The following is a 22072-nucleotide window of genomic DNA, read 5'->3' on the forward strand; positions in this document are numbered from 1 at the left end:
GTGAGGGTCTGCCAGAGCCAGAGGAATGCTTCAAAAAAAAAGATCAATTTCTATTCTCCTTGCATTATTAAGTATAGTAAGGGTGGAACAAGGACCTACCCATCATTGATACTGTTGCTAATAGAAACCTGAATTTTATCTTTCTGTCTTTATGCACTTAGTAACAGAGCAAGATTTTGAAGTATATTGGGCAATATTCCTTTATTTTCCTTTCTTGTGGTGGAGTGCCAGATACATTGTCATTTGAGATTTATGCCAGTGAAAGCTTGCAGTTGTGCATGGTTTGCTCTTTGACCTGCCTCCTCCTTCCTCCCTTTCCTCACCAGTCAGCTGCTGTCCCTCTGCTGCTAATTTACATCCCCAAATGAATGAAGCTTAATCCCTAAACCTTAATCCTCCTAAAACCAGCTGAACTTTGTGATCCTATCTTGACTTTGCAGGAGATTAAAAAAAAGGGGGAGGAGGAGCGGGTGCAATGTTTGAAAAAAAAGCGCTTTAACTTCTAAGGAGTGCAGCCATCTTTCATGTTTTTCAGRGGACTAAAATGCACCAGCATTTTATTGATCACTGTATTTTTCCTTGTTATTTTATTTTTTCACATTGAGCATTATCACTGGGGGTTTCTGTTTCGGTTCTGTTTTAGTTTGCTGTGCAGTGATTCCTCTTGGCAGGGGAATTTGAAGAAGAGGGCTTTCCAAGGAAACCTTTCTCTGACATAATGATGTGGACTGGGAACAGCGCTGTCTGCCAGCATACTATTTCATAGATGAAAATAGCAATGAGTCAAAATTTCTCTAGTTCTCCCTCTTGAAATTAGGGATGTTTACTTCATGATCCAGGCAGTGCCTGAATGAGCTATGCCCTTTCTGCTTGTAGGATTCTTTATTGATATTCTGCCAGCATCTTGTCCCAAAAGATTTCAGGCAGCAGAGGAGAATGCTCCTCCACTTTAAGTCAGATTCCACTATAAATCTTTCCTCTTAGTCATGGTGAACAGTGAATTGGCAATATTCATCTTACCTTTTGCCTAGGTGAGTTATCACAGTGTTGAAATGTAAATGCAGTATGTCTTTGTGAAGCTACAATTTTTGGTCTACAGACAAAACCAGAACTGACCTGTTAATCAGAGTCTAAATCTCTCTTAATAGGGATGTTGTAGAGTGACAGAGCAGAGAGGGAAGCTCTTCCTCAAGCAGGCAGTGAAGTGCCTCAACCCCCACAGCTCAGTGTGAACACAATCCTCACTTTTAAACCCCCTGGCAAAGCTTAGCAAGGAGATTCTCCTCTCCATGACTGGTACCCTGACTGCCTGTGCTGCTCTCACTTTTAGGCTGGATCACAGTAACTTTTGGATTTTGGAAGGTTTAGTTAGTACAGAATGTGATTGCTGGCTCACTCAGTATCATGTAAYGTGGAGATTACAGGCTGGAGAACCCCATGGCTTTCCTTATTTAAAGAAATTAACATTATAAAATGTGCAGTCGTTAACTTTGTAACAGACACAGGACAGAACTGTACAAGAGAGAATTAAATATGGTAATGCTTAAGCACCCAGAAACAATGGGATAGCTTATTAAAGGAAAGGGAGTGAAAAATCCCGAAACTTTAAATTCTTGGCAGAAATCTTATAGACAAGCAACTTGTTTTGTGTTATGATTCCTTGGAAAGACAGTACTCTGCACAGCTGTTAGCCACGTAAGAAAGAAATACATATGTGCATATCCAAGTGTGAATATTCACTTACTAATCCAGTTTCCCCMAGTACTTGGAATGAACCTTTCAGCAGTGCTTGTTAGATTAAAAAAAAAAAATCCCCTTGAGAAACTATGTTCCAAAACCTCAGTTCTTATTAGGAAATGAAGCAACTTTTTGGTGACATAAAAATAATCATGCTTTGGGTAAAAGCTTTCAAACATATGGCCCACAGAAATAGCAGGCTTCAGAAAGATTTCTCTTAAACAGTATATAAACRATTTATCTTTGCATGTGGAAGCTGCACATCAGATAAAAAGTGTTCTTGCAAAGTGCTGTTCCTTACAAAAAAGTCTTCAGTCTCYATGTTTAGGTAAGACCTTGAGAAACTACATTAGAAATTATATCAAATGGTACAAACATGTAGGAAAGAAGACRATGCCCCSCACGAACACACTTCTGCCAGTGGCAGACTGCTTCATYGCAGGTTTTATGGGGTCTTTTTAGTTGCTAGGCTGAATTATGGAGGTTAAAGTGTAGTTTATGCATTTTGTCAACCACATAAGCATGCTTTAAAGTCACCAGTTTGAATTTATTTAGTGTCTTTTTCATTCTATATTGGATAACAATTGACATCTATCGCAYGGGCATGCATGATCTTGTTTTTTCTTCCTCTGAAATGCCTAAAAAAAAGGAAGAGACATTATCTGTTTTGTCTGTGAATAAATGAGCAAAATATAAGGAGGSCAATGGTATATTTTCATAAAGACTTTAAGTAGCCAGCCTTTGTGTCACTGCACAGTCTTTATGGTTGCAGGAGCTTAGCAGGAAGCTTAGAGAGCTTTGCCTGTGTTTTGCTGCTTTTCTCATCAGTGCCTTAATGCCTGCTGATTAAGGGCTCATAAATCTTTGCAATATTAGCAGAGGAGTCCATTTTCATAGCAAATGACAACATTTCCCTGCCTCCTTCTAGCTGTTATCACACACGTGTGGCATATACTTGTAGGTATCATTGTCACACTTGTGCCATATATTTTGTACAATGAATGCTCTCTTCCTGGAAACCTGAACCTCTTAACCACTGCTAGAGAGTAGCCTTTACTCTTGAGGTCACCTAACTTGGCAAGTCAGTGAGTTAATGGGTCTGAAAAGATTATCCTAGACCMAAATTGATGTAAACATTCTCCTTGCAATGTAGAACGTATGGGCTTGCATGCCTTTCATCTTTGCTGCACATTCCAGATGTTTGCTTCTTTCCTCTCATCGTATATACATGATAGATAATGTACTGAGTTCAGATTTATGTCTAAGGCATGATGTGTTTGTACTCTGYTTGATTACATCTTCTTTCTCCCTTTTATTTGGAAAAGGAGAAGTACCTTAAAAGCCTTTTTTCAATTCAGGTTTGATTTGTTTATTCAAAGCTATCCAAAAGCAGTCTGATTGGAGTTCCTCATCCTCTCTATTTCCTCTGCTGTTCCCCTGCAATATATCTTCTTTCAGTCAAGGGTGACTCTATGACTTGGTTGCTTTGAGAAAGTTCTAGAAGACAGATCTCAAAATTTCCTTTGGAAAGGTCCTTGTTAAAAAAATAACTAATAACTAAATATACAAATAAATAATTATCATCAACATAAACCCAGATTWTTAGCTTTATTTATTTTGACAATTAAATGCTAATTTCTAATTTTTTCACAGGTGGTACACTAATATGTATTCACTATTTAGAATTTTGGGGAACATCCTGAAGTTATAATGGGTGTTTCAGTTTGGTATCTTTCACTGAATGTCAGCAGCCCTRAATGGCTAAATGCTATAAAAATTTTTATTYTGTTYTTTGGGTTCAACCTGAAGGACTCTGAAACCAAACTACTGTTAACTTCTCTGCTTGGAGATGGATGATTTTTTTTTTTTTTTTAATAATCTGAGTGTCATTTATTTTTCCCTAACAGACATGGTAGGTCTATTAAGAAATAGCAGAATCCCCAGACCACAGTTATTCCTACCTTTTCCTATTTTTCTAGTGTTCTTTATTTCAGTGTGTGTCAATCCAGAATAGATTCCTTTTTTTTTTGTCTGTTTAAAGAGGATGCAAACATACCTGATGCAAAATCTAAATGTATACTGAGGTATCAAGAGAAGGTACTTATTAAAAAAGGAAATGTTTTTGAACTACAATAAAATTACCATCTTAAAAAAGTTGTGGTTATTTCACTCAATAATTAGATTTGTTATGTATATTGTTTCTCTTAAGTTAGACTTCTGTGTTGTCTCACTATGCATCTATTTCTCAACTGATTTTTAGAAAAACTATTTTGGAGGATGATTTCCCCACAGCTTTCTTGATTCTGCCCAATTCCAGCAGTCTCTGTTAGTTTCTTAAATTCTGTGTACGCYTGTCTTTACTGTCCTTTGGCTTTACTTTACTGGTGCCTACTCTRGGTAGGACAGATTTGGCACTTTATCTCTTTAGCAGCAGGAAATTTTTAATCACTGATCTTGGCGCACAGAGTAACTTTCTAGGTATGCAAAGTCCTTGTGAACGTCCTTGTTACCGTGACACATAGCCTCAGTTTACCGAACTCTTAATATACTTTACATCAAGCTTAGCTGAGAGATTCCACGGATATGTTTCCTCTTCCAAGTTTWAGGAGACACAAAATTCAAAATTCTTGAAGAACAACAAATTATTCAGGTATCTCTTGAGTTAAAAACACCGTAAAACAAAGGGGTATTTGGGAGGGAGCACTCCCCTGGTGGTGAAAATGAACAGAGGAAATTCATTGTCRTCATAAAATTGTGTGCTTGCAAATGTAGTGCCTTCGACTGACGTGTGACTTTGTAAACTTCTTAGCTTTTCACAAAACACTATTAAGGCTTTTATCTAGCTACTGAAAAAAATACCACTCTTAAAAGATAAAACATTGAGACTTAAGAAATACAAATAATTTTTAGCTCAAGGGTGCATAAGCAGAGGTGAATTTTATCTTATGCATTTTGGGGTTTACAATATACTTTCACCAAGAATTGGGGCATAATTATATGCTTCCTCTTTATATATTTATATATTTATATATTTATATATTTATAGAAAGGCTTAATCACCTTTATCATGTGATAAATTTGTGTATTTATACACGACTGTGTAATATTTTTCAAATTGGTTTAGCAAATTTGACCTGCTAAAACATGGAATGGATTTGTTCTCTTCATAATTTCTAAATTTCTCACAAACTGCTAGATCACCTTCCAATTCTTAATATCCTGTTTGGTCAGACTGTAGGAATTATGTAAATCATCTCTGGTGAAAGAAGGAAATTCATAATAAATAAACTATCAGGCTGAAAGAAACTCACAGTTAAGTGAATTGACACACTAAAAGGGATTTGATTGCTTTACTTCTCTTGTCAGTTTTCTAAGTGTTTGCCATGAATACAAAAATCACTCTCAGCAAATTTGCTATAGGGATCCTGGCTTCTTGGGGCTGCGTTATTGGAAAGCTGTAATTTAAGTCTGTTACACTGCTGTATATGAAAGCATAAATTAAGATCGTTTAAAAGAAGGGACTCAGGAATTGTGATGGTCTGCAGAGTAACGCTCTCCCATTAATATCTTAAATTGGTCTTGTGGCTAATTTGCATGGCTAATTCATTAAGTGCTGTTTAATCCAGTTKTTCGTAGCTTCTTGTTTGTCTGCATGAGCCTTCTGTAAGAGCCGTAGCCAAGTTTTGGATGGGATGCTCCATAGTCCCTTAGCACAGCAGTTATGTCTGTAAGACCCAGGAAACCCCTCCTGGGGGTGTCACACCCACCTGGGATATGGGATCATTCTKCTGCCCGAGGAAAGGACCGATGGTGAAAAAAATAGTCACTTTATCAAGTATAAAAATATAAAATATATTTTTTTGKTTTTTTGCTGTGTTTTCTTTCCATCACAATGTGGGCATWTTATCAACTAGTGCTCTTATCTTTAACACTTTATTTTCCTATTCTTATCTTTAACACTTTATTTTCCCATTCTGAATATAATGAATTAATGTTATGCTATGATAATAAATACAATATTATATTGCAATAAAACCAGTTTTAAAGTTTTGCTGTACACACTTAAAATACTGAAACTGCAATTATGGTAAGGAATAGAGGTGGTGCTCTCTTGTTGATTCTGAAAAATTAGGACTTTAAGTTTGTTTGTTTATATGATATAATGAGATTATATTATTGTGGTAAATGTCTGCAAGYCTTCAATGAAAAATCAAATTTYGTATTTTGCACATTTTAATTTTCTGTAGTTGACTGAAAGGTTAAAGCTATTTTTTTTTCTTTGCACTGATGTATTTCATTCTGGTTTTAAAGCTCAGAATTCTGCTTTTGATCCTCTGTATAACAACTTTCATATTAACCTGCTTATATCATGTGAAACATAAAATGCAGGGGTGCATTGGTTTTTACATTATGATATAATCTGTTTCTTGGTCTTTCAAAATTCTAATTCATCTTTTCCTTTCTCTTGTGACAGGATGACAAGGACTTGGTTCATGAATTTGTTGTTGCTGAAGGTCTGACTTGCTTAATCAAAGTGGGAGCAGAAGCTGACCAGAATTATCAGAACTACATCCTGAGAGGTAAAGGAAATGCATCCAAAAGTTAGTTTTATTGCTTAGAAGCTCTCCCAGGTCTGCGACAACTTGCTGTGTAAAGTGCCTTTGAACTTGCTTCTCAGTTYGGTCCTGATTTTTTCATGTTATGCAAAAAAATTAAGGGAAGATTAACACTCATCACTGAGCAAAATGAATTGAARTATTTGGAGTCTCGATAGCCTCCTCATTGTCTACCTTTTCTTGTAGTCTATACTGCAAATCTCTAGTTCTAAGACAGAAAAGGCATTCTAAAGCCTTTACTGGATAACTGTGTCAGAAGGCACAGAACGAAACTTATTGGAAGTGTGATCATCTTTTACAAAGAGGCTGCTGCGAGCAGGTTGGATGCAGCAGGAATTTTGTGACCTGTATTTCTCTTCTTTCTTGTACTGATGGGTGGCTGTTGACCTCCCAGGTATGAGGGTTTTCTCCACGCTGCTTGGACAGTTCAGAAGTACCAGGGAAACTGAGAGAGGCAGCACCAGCCTGCTCCATCATCCTCTGGGGAGATGTATTTTCGTATCATYTCATTCCATTGTGGTGCAGCAGAATGCAGCATCATCAGTATCTATGGATACCATACAGTGTCTATGGAATAGGAAGGAGGAAGTCATGCCTGAAGGGGTCARTTGGCTGGAAACAATTGTTAGCTATCTGATATTTTGGAGTTAAACAGGAAATGAGAGGGTAATATTCTGTTCTTTGCACTCAGAAGAAAACTGGCAAAGATAGGGTTTGGAGAGTGATTTGGAAAAGGTGTGCTACGTGATTAGAAAGCAGATTTCCTCTGTTGTGGCCCAAATGGATGTGTGTGTTTTTCATCTAGTCAGGAAACTAAGGTTGTAAATTAGKAGAGTTTCTTTAGTATTTTGAGTCACTCCAAAGGATCTTTGCTGCTGGATGATCTCATAGTAAATAGAGACTGCTTATGAATGCATACTTGTGGTAGATGGCTCATTTGAGTTTTCTTAGRCTGACGTATATAGCTCTATTTAAAAATGTCACTTTGATGTATTTAACTGCTAGCACTCAAACTACACATGAAGAGTGAAAAAAAAAACCCACAAAAATAAGTAGAATGATCTTGTAGGAACCAGAAATACTGAATTATAGAAAGCAACGATTCAAATAGTAAATGTGGCTTCATGCAAAGATATTGAAGATAAGACCAGCTTTTGCAGGTGTAAAAGAAACAAACCAGTACTACAGAGAATGGGTTCYATGTCAGTAGCTGTACAGTCACATGGAAATGCTCGAATATTACACAAGGACACAGAAACACATTCAAGAAAAAGTTTCTAAGAAAAAACTGGCTGTAGATGCTCTCAGAAAATTCAGACTGGAAGCAAAATAAAAGTGTTGTATGGGACAATCTGGTCTTAAGTCTAGGAGTCTTCCCTTCTCCTTACCTTTCCATATCCTAATGCATCCAACATTCAAAGACTTACAATGGTCTCTCTTTCTTGTTATGGCTCTCAAGAGCTTGGTTTCCATGATCTAAAGTTAGAAATTTTAGAGTGAATTCAGTGAATGCTAAAGCAGAACCTTGGTGCCAAAGTCCACAACATCATACAAATGAAACTGTAAACTCATCTTGTTGCATCATTATTGACAAGTGATTACAGGTTGTTCAAAATGAATATAACAAACAATAACAAAAACTGTATGTAAGTATGCCATAAAGCTAAAAACAGTATGTTAGGAAGATGCTTTTGGAGATTGGTACCTWCTGAAATCAGGTCTTTTTTTTCCCTATATTGCTGCTTTGTGAAGTTAAAGTTTCTCTCTGGGTAGTGTATCCTTGCATGTTTTACAATAAGAATTTTTGTGTGTGATGTGGGCTTCATTTCAGAACTTAAATTGGTCTTGATTGTCTTTCAGAAAGTTCAAAGCTTGTTACAACTCCAAAATTATGTCAGCTGGTTTGCAGTTCCAGGAGCCAGCATGTCCTTTCTGAATAGGTCTGCGTGTGCAATGAGATAAAGATAGGTTTGGAAGTACGATAGCCAAACAATCTTATCCAAATACATTGAGGAGGGTGCTGAAAGGAAGCATTAAATACGTCATGTAAGAGTGTTTCTGGTATATTATTTTTGGAAGATCATTGTGATTGGTTAGGGATTTCGGGTTTTTTTGGTTTTTTTTGTGGCAGTTGTGTGTACTTACTGCAGTGCTGCATTTTATGAAACCCGGAGTATTGGTAAATAGGTGAATAAATTTTACTGAAGATACATCACAGTTAGCACGGAGGTGATCCCATAAGTTCCAAGCTTAGTGTTAAGAAGTGGAGATTTGAGAAGTACAAAGTAGTCTTTTTTAAGAGATTTTGTGCCTTCCTGCTGTGGTGTACTTGTTCTGCAGATCCTTTTGGAGTGGAATATATTCTCCTTATTTTCACTGCATTTAACCTAAATCAAAAATGGATGGGATTTCTCCTAAGTTCCATATTTTAGCTGAAGCACCTTTGGTGTCATTCACTCATTTTCTCTGGCAATTCTAACTCAGCTTGCAGGGCCCGTGACAGTAAGTGGCAGCTTTAGGCATGGCATTGCCTTCTTTGCATTGAGGATTCACCCACACGGGACTGTCCATCATCCTGACTGAGCAAWTTCCCAGTGTTTCACATAAACTTGTTTACCTGCACTCGTCAAGTAATAACTTTGTACCTTGGAGGGAAAATAGGCTGGAAATGTATGTGTACTTTAGGGCTGTTGGTGCTTCAGTGAGTTCCAGGTACAAGTTCTTTCTTGAGGACATTACTTTACTTTTTCCAGAAGCCTGCATTGTTTCACTCTAATGTTTCCTGGTTGTGAATTTCTGCTGAGGGGCTTTGATTTGGTTCAAGCCATACCAAGCTGCCAAAAAATGATGAAATATGAGTCACGAAAATTTTAGATACTTTACTGGGTGAGTGAAGAGGAGGTAAGGGTGGATTTCACATACAACGCTGAGAAATCCAGATCGTTTATTGTTGAGGAATGACTGTTTATTTCTGCTCAGGTGTCTTTCTCAAAGTGTTCCCTTTTGTCAGTCTATAAACTGGAAACCAACAGTAGCTAGGATTTCTCTGGAGAATTACTCTTTTAAAAGACTGTCTTAGAAAACAGCTTTTAATCCTCCCTGTTTAACAGTTCTTAAAACTAAATTTATTCTCCAATGTTCCTTTTAATTATTATGGACATCTAAAGAAACCATGTTCTGAGARACTTCTTACCCCCATGGGAACAGGCTTGTTTTCCTTTTGATATTACCTCCCTCTTATTATTTTTTTTTTTCCACAAGAATCCATAAGGATGAAGAACTTCACTGACAGCATTGAAGTAAAAATTTCCTATCCCAGTTACAAGCTTGCAGTCTGGTAGATGTTACCTAAATATTCAAAAATAGATAGRAGTGGGTTAAAGTTAATGGAAATATCCATAACTGATGCGGATTAATATAATTTTTATATTTTTTTTTATTTTGAAGATTTTTTTGTACATAATTTTGATGTCATCTTTTCTTTGCACAGAATGAGAAAGCAACTCATGAAATGCCATGTTAGCCTTCATGTTTTCTGATAATTTAACCAGTGCTGTTGGTAAGGGGAGAGAAAAAAAAAAAAGCAGCTTGCGTAGACCAAGGCTTAATTATTTTTAAAATAGACTGAATAAGTAAGCTATGAGGTTTCAGGGATGATTTTGCTGCCACTGTGATGTGAGGAGTTCTGCCTGGTGGGATCTCGTGCTGTCTGTCCCTCAGATCAAACGAGAAGGGTGTCAAAAGGTCATCCAGCCTTATTTGTAGGGTGTAATTGTATGCTTGGATCCGTATTTGCCTGCTTATGGATTCAGATCAGTATTTAGAGGTGCCCATAATTAGCTGAAAGCTAGGTAATGTTTTTTTTGGTCTGAAAGCACCAGCCATGTGTCCACTCCAAACAGGCAAAGACCTTGACCTTGCTACAAGGTCTAAGGAACTAAGGCTGAGGAAAAAGTAGGACAGCTGCCAGTGCTCATGCTAAACTATGTTTGAATMAAATTCAGCTTTTGGATGCAGCTCTCTGAGTGAGAGCTGTGTGCTTATATGCAGAATAAGAATTTGAGTTTCAAGTCTGGGTAAGAGATGGTTTCAATTTTGTTTGGTACTTTTGAATTTCTAGTGTTGGATTTTTTAAAAGAAGAAATAAAAAAACCCAGGTGCTTGGAGGAGCCTAGGAGTTATGTTTCGAGGTAATATTTGTGCTTTAAATTAACCCCTCTCMCATAAAACCCCAAAACATTACTGTAATCTAAATTTAAAGATAAGTAGAATCATAGGAACATTTAGGTTGGAAAAAGCCTTTAATATGAYGGAGTTCAACCATTAACCTTACACTGCCAAATCCACCATGAAACCATGACCCTGAGCACCATGTCTACACATCCTTGAAGTATCTCCAAGGACAGTATAGTTAAAACTTCAATAATTTATACATAATTCAATAATCTGGGCTGAACACTAGGTTGCAGTAGAACAGTAGATCATTTTCCTGTTACAGACCCACTGCATTTCTGGTAAAATGTTAAAGTTCTGTGTGTTTCTACAGATATTGGTGCGAGCACRGAAGATGGAGGTAATGGATCCCTGGATGAGGGATCTGACATGCTCTGAGGGACAATGACATACCATTTAAGAGAATTTAAGGTTGATAAGTTCCTACACAAAGTCAATAGCATCTTCCGCCTGATAGAACAGCATCTTTATTATTATGCCCCACATTTTTTTCCTTATATTTAGTAAATGTAGTTGTTTTGGAATTACGTTTGTACAAGCATGCKTTTATCTTCATGCAGATAGAATGAGTATATAATAATGCTCTTAGTTTATTTCTTTTCCTGGTTTTGCAAGACCTATCAGGACTTTTAAGTAGTTTTATGAAGGACTTTTACCAGAAAATTCCTATATGAGTCCTAAAATGTAAATAAGAAAGAACTGAGTGTCTTTAAACACTAAAATCACATGTGAAAATAACTCCAAGGCACATTTTGATCTTTGTTAAGTGCTTAAATTATGAGGGATCCATTAAAACAGTTTCCTTCAAGCCTGATAGCTGCAATTTGCACAGATGTGAACTGTCAGTGATGGAGATATTCTCAARAGGAGCAGTGACTGCCCAAGGTAGACCCTGAGGAGCCTGACATTTTCCAATCCCCCACTGAGGCATGAAAATGGGGYAGTATTTTGATTATTCACCTGGTAAATGGGAGCCAATCTTTGCAAAGGGATGGATGGAGAGAAAAGATGTAGCTTTATCTGGGTAGCTACCCATTTAGTAACCTCAGCTTCCTGCTGCAGCAAGGTAATTCTAAATCTGGATTTTTCATGTGCTTTTAATTATGCAGTACACCTTAGCTGACAACAGTAAAAAATGGAAAGAAATTGTCATGAGAGCTTCTAGCTGTAAAGCAGAAAGTGACTTTGCTGTTGGAATTAGGAGACACTGAGCWGTTTGACAGGGTGGTTGGACATGCACAGGAGCCACCAGAGTCAGTCAGGACCACAGAAGAATGCCCAGGCAGGGGGACAGGTTTTCCAAACTAACAGGCAAACGGCTCAAACACTGACATGTACCAAAGCCACCAACAGTTATTCCTATTTATAAAGCCAGAGGCATGTGATCCCACCTGCATGCCACGTTTGGAACCAAGGGCTGTGCTGCATATTCTGGGAAATCAGATTAAATTCCTGAAACGACTCCGTGCTGGATGGTGAGAGACCATCTGGTTACTGTCTGTCACCAGRACACTGTGCATGCCCGAGGATGTCAAGGAGCTAGAGGAAGTCGAAGGTGAGGGTGAGGTTTTGCAAGCAGGCAGTGGAAGCTGCTGCTGATAACCCTTTCATTCTGAGAGCCAGACATGAAGTTATCAGGAGCTGGTGGCATTTCTGCGTTGAGCCAACTGCTGCTAGGAATGCTTGGGGTTTATAAGTGTGCTCTCTCTAATGAGGGAATGATCCACTTCCAGGAATTGCCTGTCTGTTTTTATCAAAAAGACCCCTTGTTATTTACAAGGACATAAATGTTTCCAGTGCTCTTGAACTTTCCTCCCTCAACCTGATAAATTATGTGGCTTTGGCCTTTTGCATTGAAGGTTAGATATTACAAAGCATTTAGCACAGAGAAGCAYGTTCTTCTGCAGTAATGTATATATGGGTTTGTGTAAATAACAGAAAAAACTTGAAATAAAGTCTATAAGAGGTTGTTTCTATCCTAAATAGACATGTCTTGATGGTTGGTATTGCAGCAGTAAAACAGATGATAGTAATGTAAGTTTAGTAGTGGAAAGGGAGCCCCTACTGAATACTGTGCATGTCTATGCAATATTCCTGCTTTATTGTGACCTGGAGAACTGTTTAAAGTTTCCCAGCTGTAGGAAAGTATCCCAGCACCAAGTAAACAGGAACAGACAGCACTTGATTAGGCTTACTTTTATACTTTTCTTTTCTTGAAGTCAGATATAAAAACTTCCTTGACTTCCTTAACCTGCCATATGTAGGTATCCATATGCAACTGTAAAGTTCCTATATATTTTTCTACATATTCAAGTTGTCTTTTTAATGTGCAGTACTTTAAAATTATGTAAACTTATCACTTGATCTCAAAGTAGCTTCACTAACAGCCTGAGCTTTATAAAGAAATTGGGTGCCTGTAGCTTGATTACTTAGGAATGTTGCTTGTGAGAGAGACTTGCTGGAACAATCTCCCAGTAAATTCAGTTCTTTGACCTTTCTGTCGTGTCTTTGAGAAAGCTTATTAGAGTTGGACACTTGTCCTGTAGGGGTTTTAAAACTCATACCTTTCATTTTTATGCTGGACATCAGAACACAGTTCCCAAGGAACCATATCAACAGATGGCAGCTCCACCTGCAAGCTCTTATGTCCACATAGTGCAGGGAAGCTCCTAGTGGAGATACAAACTGGGAACTGGTGGTTCCCTAGTACTACAAAAAAAAACCGCAAAATAAACCCTCCCAACCGAAGCCATTGTTGTGTTGGCAAGTTAGTAGCATATTAGTGTAGCTGCAGGACCTGTTAATGAGCAGAACTGCTGAGCGGAGGTAGAGMCTGGCAGGGATGCAGTCATGCCTTTTCCCTTTGGGAAATGGATTACACTGACAGTTTTCCTCAGTGACCTTTATAGGTACCATTTCTTGCAGTTCAGATCAAAAGTAACAGTCCCAGAAAAATCAGACCTTTACCAGATGTCTCARTACCTGTTTCTGCTACATGTGCAGAAACCTCAAGATGTGCCTCTTCTTGAAAAGCCATGRAATGAAAAAATACCAATGGATTTGGCATCCTGATTCATTTAGATTAGAAATAATGAGTTACAATGCTCTTTGTTATACCAGAAAGAAAGGTCACATTAGACTATCTCCATGATTAATAATATAAACACTAAACCTTCTATCTCAGTAGGTAAATCCTCTTTCACTTCTGCAAATATCTCTTTAAGACTAAATAAATTTGTTTACATCTGTAAGGGTATTTGGGAGGGCACTGCATTGGAACCCATGCAGTTTACTAAGAGGGMAAACATCCTCTTTGCTTTCCACTCTACACTTTTAGTCTTTTATTTCTCCATTTCTCATCCACATATTTTAAAATTATATTTATTAAATTGTTCAATGCACACATTACACTGAGTTCCCTACTGAATACARCCTTAGGCATTCCCTTAATTTTTGGAGCAAGCACTGCCCTCTCCTTTGTCATCCTTCTCTCTCCTTCCTCCCTGGATGTGACTGTGATGTGTGATCCATCTGGAAGCAGAGCCAGATGGTCCTCACACTGAGTGTACAGTAGAARCCCTCCCAGTCTGGGATGGGAATTGGCATCAAAGAAAATTTGAGTTCAAAAGTTTAACCACCCTACAGTAATTTACACCTCTCAAAAAAATTGAAATGTTCCTTGCTCCATGCATTATATGAAATGGCCTTTCATGTTGGGACTGCTTGTGAGGAGGATATAGGGTCTACATGGAATTCAGTAATAACACCACCATAAAATTATGGATTTCCCTTGTTTTTAAAGCTGACAGAGGCTGGGAGTCTTTGAGTTGGTTTCTGTCTCTATGAAAATGAATCTTTAGGTTCTGAGTAATTCCTTTTATGCTTTGTGAAATTCCCATGAAATGTGACACTTCAGGCTATGCAGACTTCATGTAAAATGAGAAACTGAGCATGAAAAATGCATATCCTTAACTATTAAGCAAAGAGTAAGTACTTGGGAAGTATTCCCAGTGGCCTTTAAAGCCGTTGTGGATGTTTTATGCTTGAACTACTCAAACTTCATGAACAACCCTTSAAAACAATGTACTGATTCCAATTGGTTGCAAGTGTATTTCAGAGTATATTTCTGCCTTTTTGTAGTAATCTTGTAGTCTGAGAATATCTCATTAGAGAAGGAAAAATGTAAATAGAAAGGTAAAGACATTCATGAGCCAGCACAGACATGAATAACTGAGCAAAGTATGTGGCTGCTGGTAATTTTGCCATAAATTACTTGCATTGAATATATGCACATAAAACATGTTAAAATATGGTTGGGAAATAGAGTTTGATTATYCTAATTTCAGGATCACAGGCTTACACAGCTCTTTGTGATGGTCATTGCTRGGGTGCCACACAGAGTGTTCCGTCCTGATGCAGAATCAGAGAAAATTAAAGACTTTAAAGGAGAATTGGAAGAGGTAGAGTCAAATGTGTAAGATAATTGGGAGGTGCTGGCTTCTTTTCCATGAAGGTGATTATTGTGTGATATAAGGGCCTGACAAAAATGAGATTCTTCAAATATCTCTAATTTCCATATCCATATGGATTTTAAGTCACATATTATCTCTGTCTTGCAAATGTGYCTGTGTATGGATTTCTATCAATCTTGTTCTCAGAGGTGCCATCAGAAAATTGGAGCAGTGAACTGTAAACTCTTAAAATACTTATTTTCATTATTGTAAGGCAGTGACCTGCTTTTAAGTTTTTGATCACCACTGYATCAAATACTAAGAAATTGTAGATGATTGAAGAACTTAAGACTTGGATATATTAACACAGTATTAATTATTAACTGATCATAAATGCTGTGTTCATGCAGATATATCTACTAAAAATTGTAGATACTCATAGGCTGATGACAGTAAGGGATAATCTTGGTGAACACTTGGGAATATTAATGTTTGTGTTTCTGCTGTGGAGAGTTTCTGCTTTCCTGTTCTGTGTTGCCCTAAGGAGCATCGATGGAGCTGTACATGCCCCTCAGAAAAGCAGAAGTAACAATACAGTGCCCCTGTAGATGGGTTGAATGAAAAAAGACGGAATTTTTTTTGCTGCTTTGTAATGAAGTGTAAGGGCCAGCTTACCTTCTGACAGTGCTACTTCCTCCCCTCCCCTCATCTGCCCTCTGCACCTCCTTCTGTACACAGGGCTGGAGACACTGATGATGGCGTTGGAGTGATGAGAGCAGAATGGGGGCTGGCATCCCCCACTCCCCACGTGTGTGTGAAGGTTGTCAGTGGATGCACAGGCAGGGGCTGAGCACACTCAGTAAGGCAACAGATTCAAGGTGTCATGTAAAGGCAGACAGGATATTGTGTCTTCCCTTTGCAAGCCAGGGGGAGAAGATTTGTACTTGAGGCTCCCTGCCTCCAGTGGGGGAAGCAGTGGTTTGTTCCATTCCTACAGCTTTACAAAAAGTGGGCTTTGATACACAGTTTATTAATTGTAGCCTGATTTCTTTCTCTTCCTATTGTCAGACAATAAAGACTTTGTTTYCAGTGTGTGAGGCATTTCTAGTTTTTTCCATTTAAGTTCTTGGCGCTAAAGCTTGTGCTGCCAAGTCAGGAGAGGATACTATGCCTACCTCCTGTACCTGAGCAGTGCAGGATCTCTGGCCTGCATTAGCTGCTAAAAATACAGTACCTCTGTTGTTCAGGCTGTGCTTTTAAATAATTTATCACTTTGAAGTTTCTTCCCAGACAATTCAGAGGAGAGTTTACTGATGTAGGTGCTATGCAAAATAAGCCTTTTTTTTTTCTTTTGCCTCTTTAATTTGTTTACAGTTAGAAGACAAATATTCTTCTGCCCTATGACCTTATAAGTGCTTTGGGTTCCCTGAAGTGAAGAAACACTAGAAATACTGTTGTGTGTGGTGAGGAGTGCTGTGAAATGGCTCTGCTGTTGGAGCTCATCGATTTGAGTCACTGAAGCTCTATGCAGAATATGCTGTATCTGTTGTATATTTTAAGTAGATTTWTTTTAATGACAGGTGGGGTCTTAAAGAACTTCTGCCAATATGGGGCAATATCATGTTTCCTCTTGCTTAACCTTCCTCCTTCTATATGTTATCACCAACCTAGGCAAGGCTCTCAAATTCCTCTTGCCTTCTCTGCCCCTTCCCCTCCACCCTGCAGTTCCCCTCCTCAGAGACACATGTGTGTTTTTTAAGTTTATGCCCCAAAGTGGCTTTGGGTACAGCAGGGTTTGCACCCCCCCTCACTCCTGATCATCAAGTCTCTGTAGTAACGAGGGTCCCTATCTGCAGACTTTTACCCCACGTRTTCCCAGTCTCAGTATCCTGCCCCAGCATGCAGGGAGCAGTCTCAGGAGCAGACACTGTTTTTCACAGTGGAGGCAAAATCCACTCAGCGGGCAAAAATTCTGCTTTTAAAGCTGCAGCTTCTAAACTCAGTTTCCACATGCCCAAAATTTGGCAGTGGGTCACCATAAGCTTGCCTTAGTGTTTAGGTCAGTATCAATGATGGAAACATTGACTGTACTGTGTACAAACTGGATATATTGGTTGCTAAGGATATTCTTTTATATGTGCTTGTGATAAATGTTTTTGATTTTTTTTCTCTGAGGTGATTATGGACAAATGCACTAAGAATACTTTTATGGTTGCTAAACAAAACTCTTGAAAATTAAACATACCTGTCTGAGCTTACTTTGCAGTCTTGCTTGCCCCCTTTGATGGCATAGTGGTATGGCTTTTTCCTCGGCTGCTCTGCTTCAGCCAATGAGCACCATCACACCTGTGCACTTACTAAACACCTTTGAAATAGCTGCTCTTATCAGCAGTCCTTCCTCAGGCTTTGTGATTTATTTCATGCTACACAAACTGTTATAAAGTGTTTGTTTTCCTCATGGATTTTTCTGTGGTTTGTCRCTRGATGTTACCCAACAGCTCAAAGGGCAGCATTATCTTCGTGTGGCAGATAAGGAAATGAGGCACTTGAAAACACATTCTGAATTCAGAAAGATTTAGTAACTGTAAGTTCTGGCTTGGAGCTTGTCCTTGGGCTGGTTTTTCAAACTCAGTATGGTACTTTCTGTTTATTCCTTTTTAGTCTTTTGTCTTAGGGCTTCTTTTCCAATTCAGATTCCTACCCAGTCTGAARTGGTTTTCTTTCTCTGATTTGTCTGTRTTGTTTTTCACATCAGCTTCCTTTTAACTTATATCAGTCTATAAGTGTATTTACATCATCAATCCAATCAACAATATTCATAAATTAATTTACATTAATTTCTTCACCAGTTTAAGCTGTCTTAAACACTTTTTTTYCCCATCACATATTCCCACCTCTACACTGTCTCTCCTGGGTTCTGACACCACAGCTGTGTTTGTGTGATGGTGTAATGAACTTGACAGAGGAATGTGTTCTTCTAAAAAATGGATATGAAAAGATTGATATTTAGCTATTGTTTTAGATTTTTTTTTGAGTACTGTTGAGTTACTCATTCCAAGTCTTAATGTCAGGACAGAAACTCCTGTGTCAGCAAACCCTGATTTTGATTTGAGRCAAATAAGGGAGAGTGTTACAGTGCCACTATCAAGCATGTAGTCACAGCTTCAGTATCTTATCTTCTGTACATTTCTTCAACATCACTCACATCAGCCCTAATCTGTATGTCCCCTCMAGCCAAGTAGCTGTTGGTATTTCCCATTATTTCTTTCATTTATCCCAGTCACTCCTTTTTTCATAGCTCTCAGGGTTTGTGTCAGAATTCATCTCTTTTTCATTTCCTTGAACATCTCTAGCTTTAAATTTTGCTTCCTTCAGCATTCAGATTAGAATTCCTCTTCTCACCAGCTGAGTAGCAAGATAGTTGTTTAAAACAAAGCCAAAAAACCCTTGCAATCTGCGGGTCTTACTTTGAGTGCTGTGGCCTTCCTTGGAGGACAGCAGCTTAGAGCATTATGGGGATATTTTGASCTTCCATAATGGAGTATGCAGAGATTTCAGCTGGTTGCATATGTTCAGCAGAGTTTATTATACATACTAAACACCAGCTATTTTAAAACATTATAGTCACATTTTCATGTTGTCTGTATGAACTTTTTCACTGACATGAGGCTGTAACTTTTCTGAGTATTCCAAAGAGCTCAAATTCCAAAAATATTCTTCTTTCCAAAATATTCTCAGCAGTATTTTCAATTCCAGTGAGAAGTTCTCKTCCTCTTTTTTTCTCTACCTTCCAGAAACCCACCCCAAATATAATGTGTTAGAACTTTTCCATGAAAAAAAGTGTTGTGTTTCACACACCACAAAAAGTTTCAGTTCACAATTAAAATTTGAGGAAATTATGGACAGCTAAACCCTGTAGTGTTTTCATGAGAACTAACAGGCTATTTTAGAAACAAGCAGACTGTTCCATATGAAGGGAGACTTCAATTTCAGTGTCATGAGTGCTGGCTCACTTTAAATGCTGAAAATACATAGTAAACTAGTGCTTTATTGGCTGGAAGTATGTAATTGCTTGTGTTGCTTTACTCTGGTCTTTAGCTATAATAATGTGATTTGATGGAGTGACTACTAATTCAGTTACACTGAGAGTATAATTGTTTGGGTTTTGCATGCAAAAAAACTGACCTAGGTTTTGGTGGGGTTTGGTTTTGGTGGTTTGGTGTTTGTTTTTATTTTTGTTTGTTTGKTTGGTTGGTTTGTTTTTGTTGTTGTTGTTTTGGGGTTTTTGTTTGTTTTTTAATTTGGTGTTTTAATGTTGTGTTCTTGTGAATTAGTAGAGCAAGACCTAATGGAGAAGTAAATGGTTATCAGAAATGTCTGTTGGAATCTTGCCTTTATGTCAATCTTTTGGAATATATAATGAAAGTTAAAGATGTAGGAAATATCCAATAATCCCTTTTAGCTAGATTACAGGGCAGAATTTGTCTCATCTAATTCCAGTTACCTTGTCTCAGGTAGTTAGGTGGKCTCCTTGAGCAGCAGGGAACCGAATACATCCTTGTGATTGAACTGGATTTGCTCCCTGTATCTCCTGTTATCTTTTGTTTCTTGATTTTTTTCATCTGAGGTCATGAGTGTGTGTCTGAACTTACAGCTTAACATGGACCGGCTTGAGTGTCTGGTGCAGTTTATTTCATTTTCATTTCCCTCAAACAATGAGTTTCATCTGTCTCTCCCTGAAGAGGTTGAATGAAATGGTTTATAGCTCTCTTTAAGAAAAGTATTTGTCCTTCGGTGACTTCCATTGCATTTGGCATGTATTTGGAGGGGGGGTGAGATGAGGAAAAAGACACAAACCACCATCATTCTGCTCCTGAGCTCAAAAGTCAGAGAGCATAARCACCTGGACTTCACATTTTCAGCCTTTAGAAATGCTGATGATGTGACATTATTGTTGTAGTTGATAGCAAAGTCAGTGCTTATGGTCAAAAACCATGGCACCGTAATGTGTTTAGTGGGTGTAAGGGTCCCCTGAATCCCCTAGTAAAAGGGCAGGTATACCTTTGATTTTAAGGGCATCTCAGGAAGAGTGAGCTCCTGCATTTGGTGTCCAAGTTCCGGAGTGTGAATGTCACTTTTCCCTAGGCCTCTGAAGACAAGTAGAAAATGGAATGCATGAAAGGTGAGAAGGCAGCTTTGTAATGTTTTATACTAGCTGGACACATACTATAGAAACAACCACCCCAGTGTAATACTGATTTGGAAAGAAAAAGTTGGAAAAGRCATTTGGACCACCAGCAAAATCAGAGGTCTGCTCTACTCCCATGACTACATACAACTGTTCTGGTGTATTTGGGACTGCCAGACTGGTCAGGACAGGGATCTGCCTGCCCAATTGACTTGGGTCAGAAAAAGTCCTATGTTCTGTACTGTGTTCCACTGGAACTGAATGATACCCAATGCCATGCGTTGTCACAGGCTGGGCTTGGTCACTTTCCGTGACTAGCATTCATGGATGGCAGAATTGTTATTTCAAGGGTGTTTTGGCCTCATTGCCTCAGTTGAAGGTAGACTTGAGTAGGTCTTTCAGGAGAGCAAGCCAAAATCCTATTTACTAGATTACACCAGCAAAGCAAGCTTTTTGCCCATAAAACCATAGAGTGTGTCCTTTCATGTGCCGCCTAAAGTCAAAGTCATTGCGCACAGTGACCCGTGTTGAGTACCATGGACAGGGGCAGCTCAGCCACAGCCTGCTCAGGACTTGGGGCTTAAAGCCTTGTTGGAAAACCCCTTGTAAGCCTGCACAKCTGCTGCTAAATCAGTTATTGTTGGTTGCGTGTAAAGCAGCTAAACCCTCCTGGTCTTTTTCTCAGAGGAATACCAGATTTAGTTCTGTGCAATTGTGTTTGGTCCAGAGCTATTCAAGGYTCTTAAAATTCTGTCTTATAGATTGAAAAAAACTACTCCTGCCTGTACCATTGAGAAAGCACTACAGGTGTTCATGGAGTCCTCTCTTGGTTCATTTCCCAGATGGAACTGAGAAAACCCTTTTTGAATGCCTATTTGAAGGAACTTCAAGGAGTCATGGCCTGGACTCTTAATATGATACTTCATTTGGCCACAGCAGTCAAACACTGATCTTAAGTGACCTCTGTCCCCAGTAGTATTAGAACTTCATGTGAGCTAACTTGTAGTGAAAGTGTTGACAGGCTTCTTCCAGATGTGTATCAGAATATATTGCTTGGTTACAATCASACAGATGTTTGGCTGTGGTTACCCACAAAGGGCTGCTCTTAAATGCATGCCATTGCAAAGGTTGTGGCAGCAAAAAAAATATGTTGGGGGTTTCATTTGAGGTTTTTTTTCAATCCTAAAATATTTCACCCCTGGCATTTGACATCATGTGCTTCTTTCAGACAAGACCAGGTACAACAAATATGGATGGATGGATGGATGGATGGATGGATGGATGGATGGATGGATGGATGGATAGATAGATAGATAGATAGATAGATAGATAGATAGATAGATAGATAGATAGATAGATAGATAGATAGATAGATAGATGKRYKKKMTKTRKKYSRRSMARGAAAGCAGTGTAAACTTGWGAGACTGAAGCTCCTTATTCCTAATAAACTGTGAGGATACTGAAATATTAAATGCTTAGGTAGCCCATGAGTACTGAAGAATAACTAATGGTTACTTCCAAGAATCCAAAATTTATTGKCACGTGGTCCATGTGAATAAGGCAACACATATTGTCTCTTTGATTTAAGGGTTCTTCCCCCRTTCTGCACTTCTAATTGTCAGTGTTATGGCTACCCTAGTGTTTGGACGTGGCGCTGTGAAGAGCCATGCACCAAATCATAATGGATTCAGGGGGATGATCCATACTAGAGCACGGCTTCAGCACTGTAATCAGTACGTACTGTAAGTGCCTTAAAATTTTATTTCTCCCGAAGTATGTGGAGAGGCATGACAGTGATGATGCTGGCCTTTGAATTAAATGTATGCATGAATTAGGGTGAAAGAAGG

General features: G+C 38.4%; 1 protein-coding gene across 6 annotated transcripts in view; it reads left to right on the top strand.

The window, feature by feature from the left end:
• FHOD3 (formin homology 2 domain containing 3) overlaps nucleotides 1–22072 on the top strand; it is a 367917-nt gene that overhangs the window by 177417 nt on the left and 168428 nt on the right. For all 6 annotated transcript variants that reach the window (XM_057371019.1, XM_057371020.1, XM_057371025.1 and 3 more), the window contains exon 5: nucleotides 6212–6317. In XM_057371019.1, the coding sequence (XP_057227002.1) occupies nucleotides 6212–6317 (106 nt within the window). The remainder of the gene's footprint in view (nucleotides 1–6211; nucleotides 6318–22072) is intronic.

Source organism: Malurus melanocephalus, unplaced genomic scaffold, assembly GCF_030028575.1.
Source record: "Malurus melanocephalus ecotype Western Australia unplaced genomic scaffold, MMel_1.1 scaffold_138, whole genome shotgun sequence".
NCBI lineage: Eukaryota > Metazoa > Chordata > Aves > Passeriformes > Maluridae > Malurus > Malurus melanocephalus.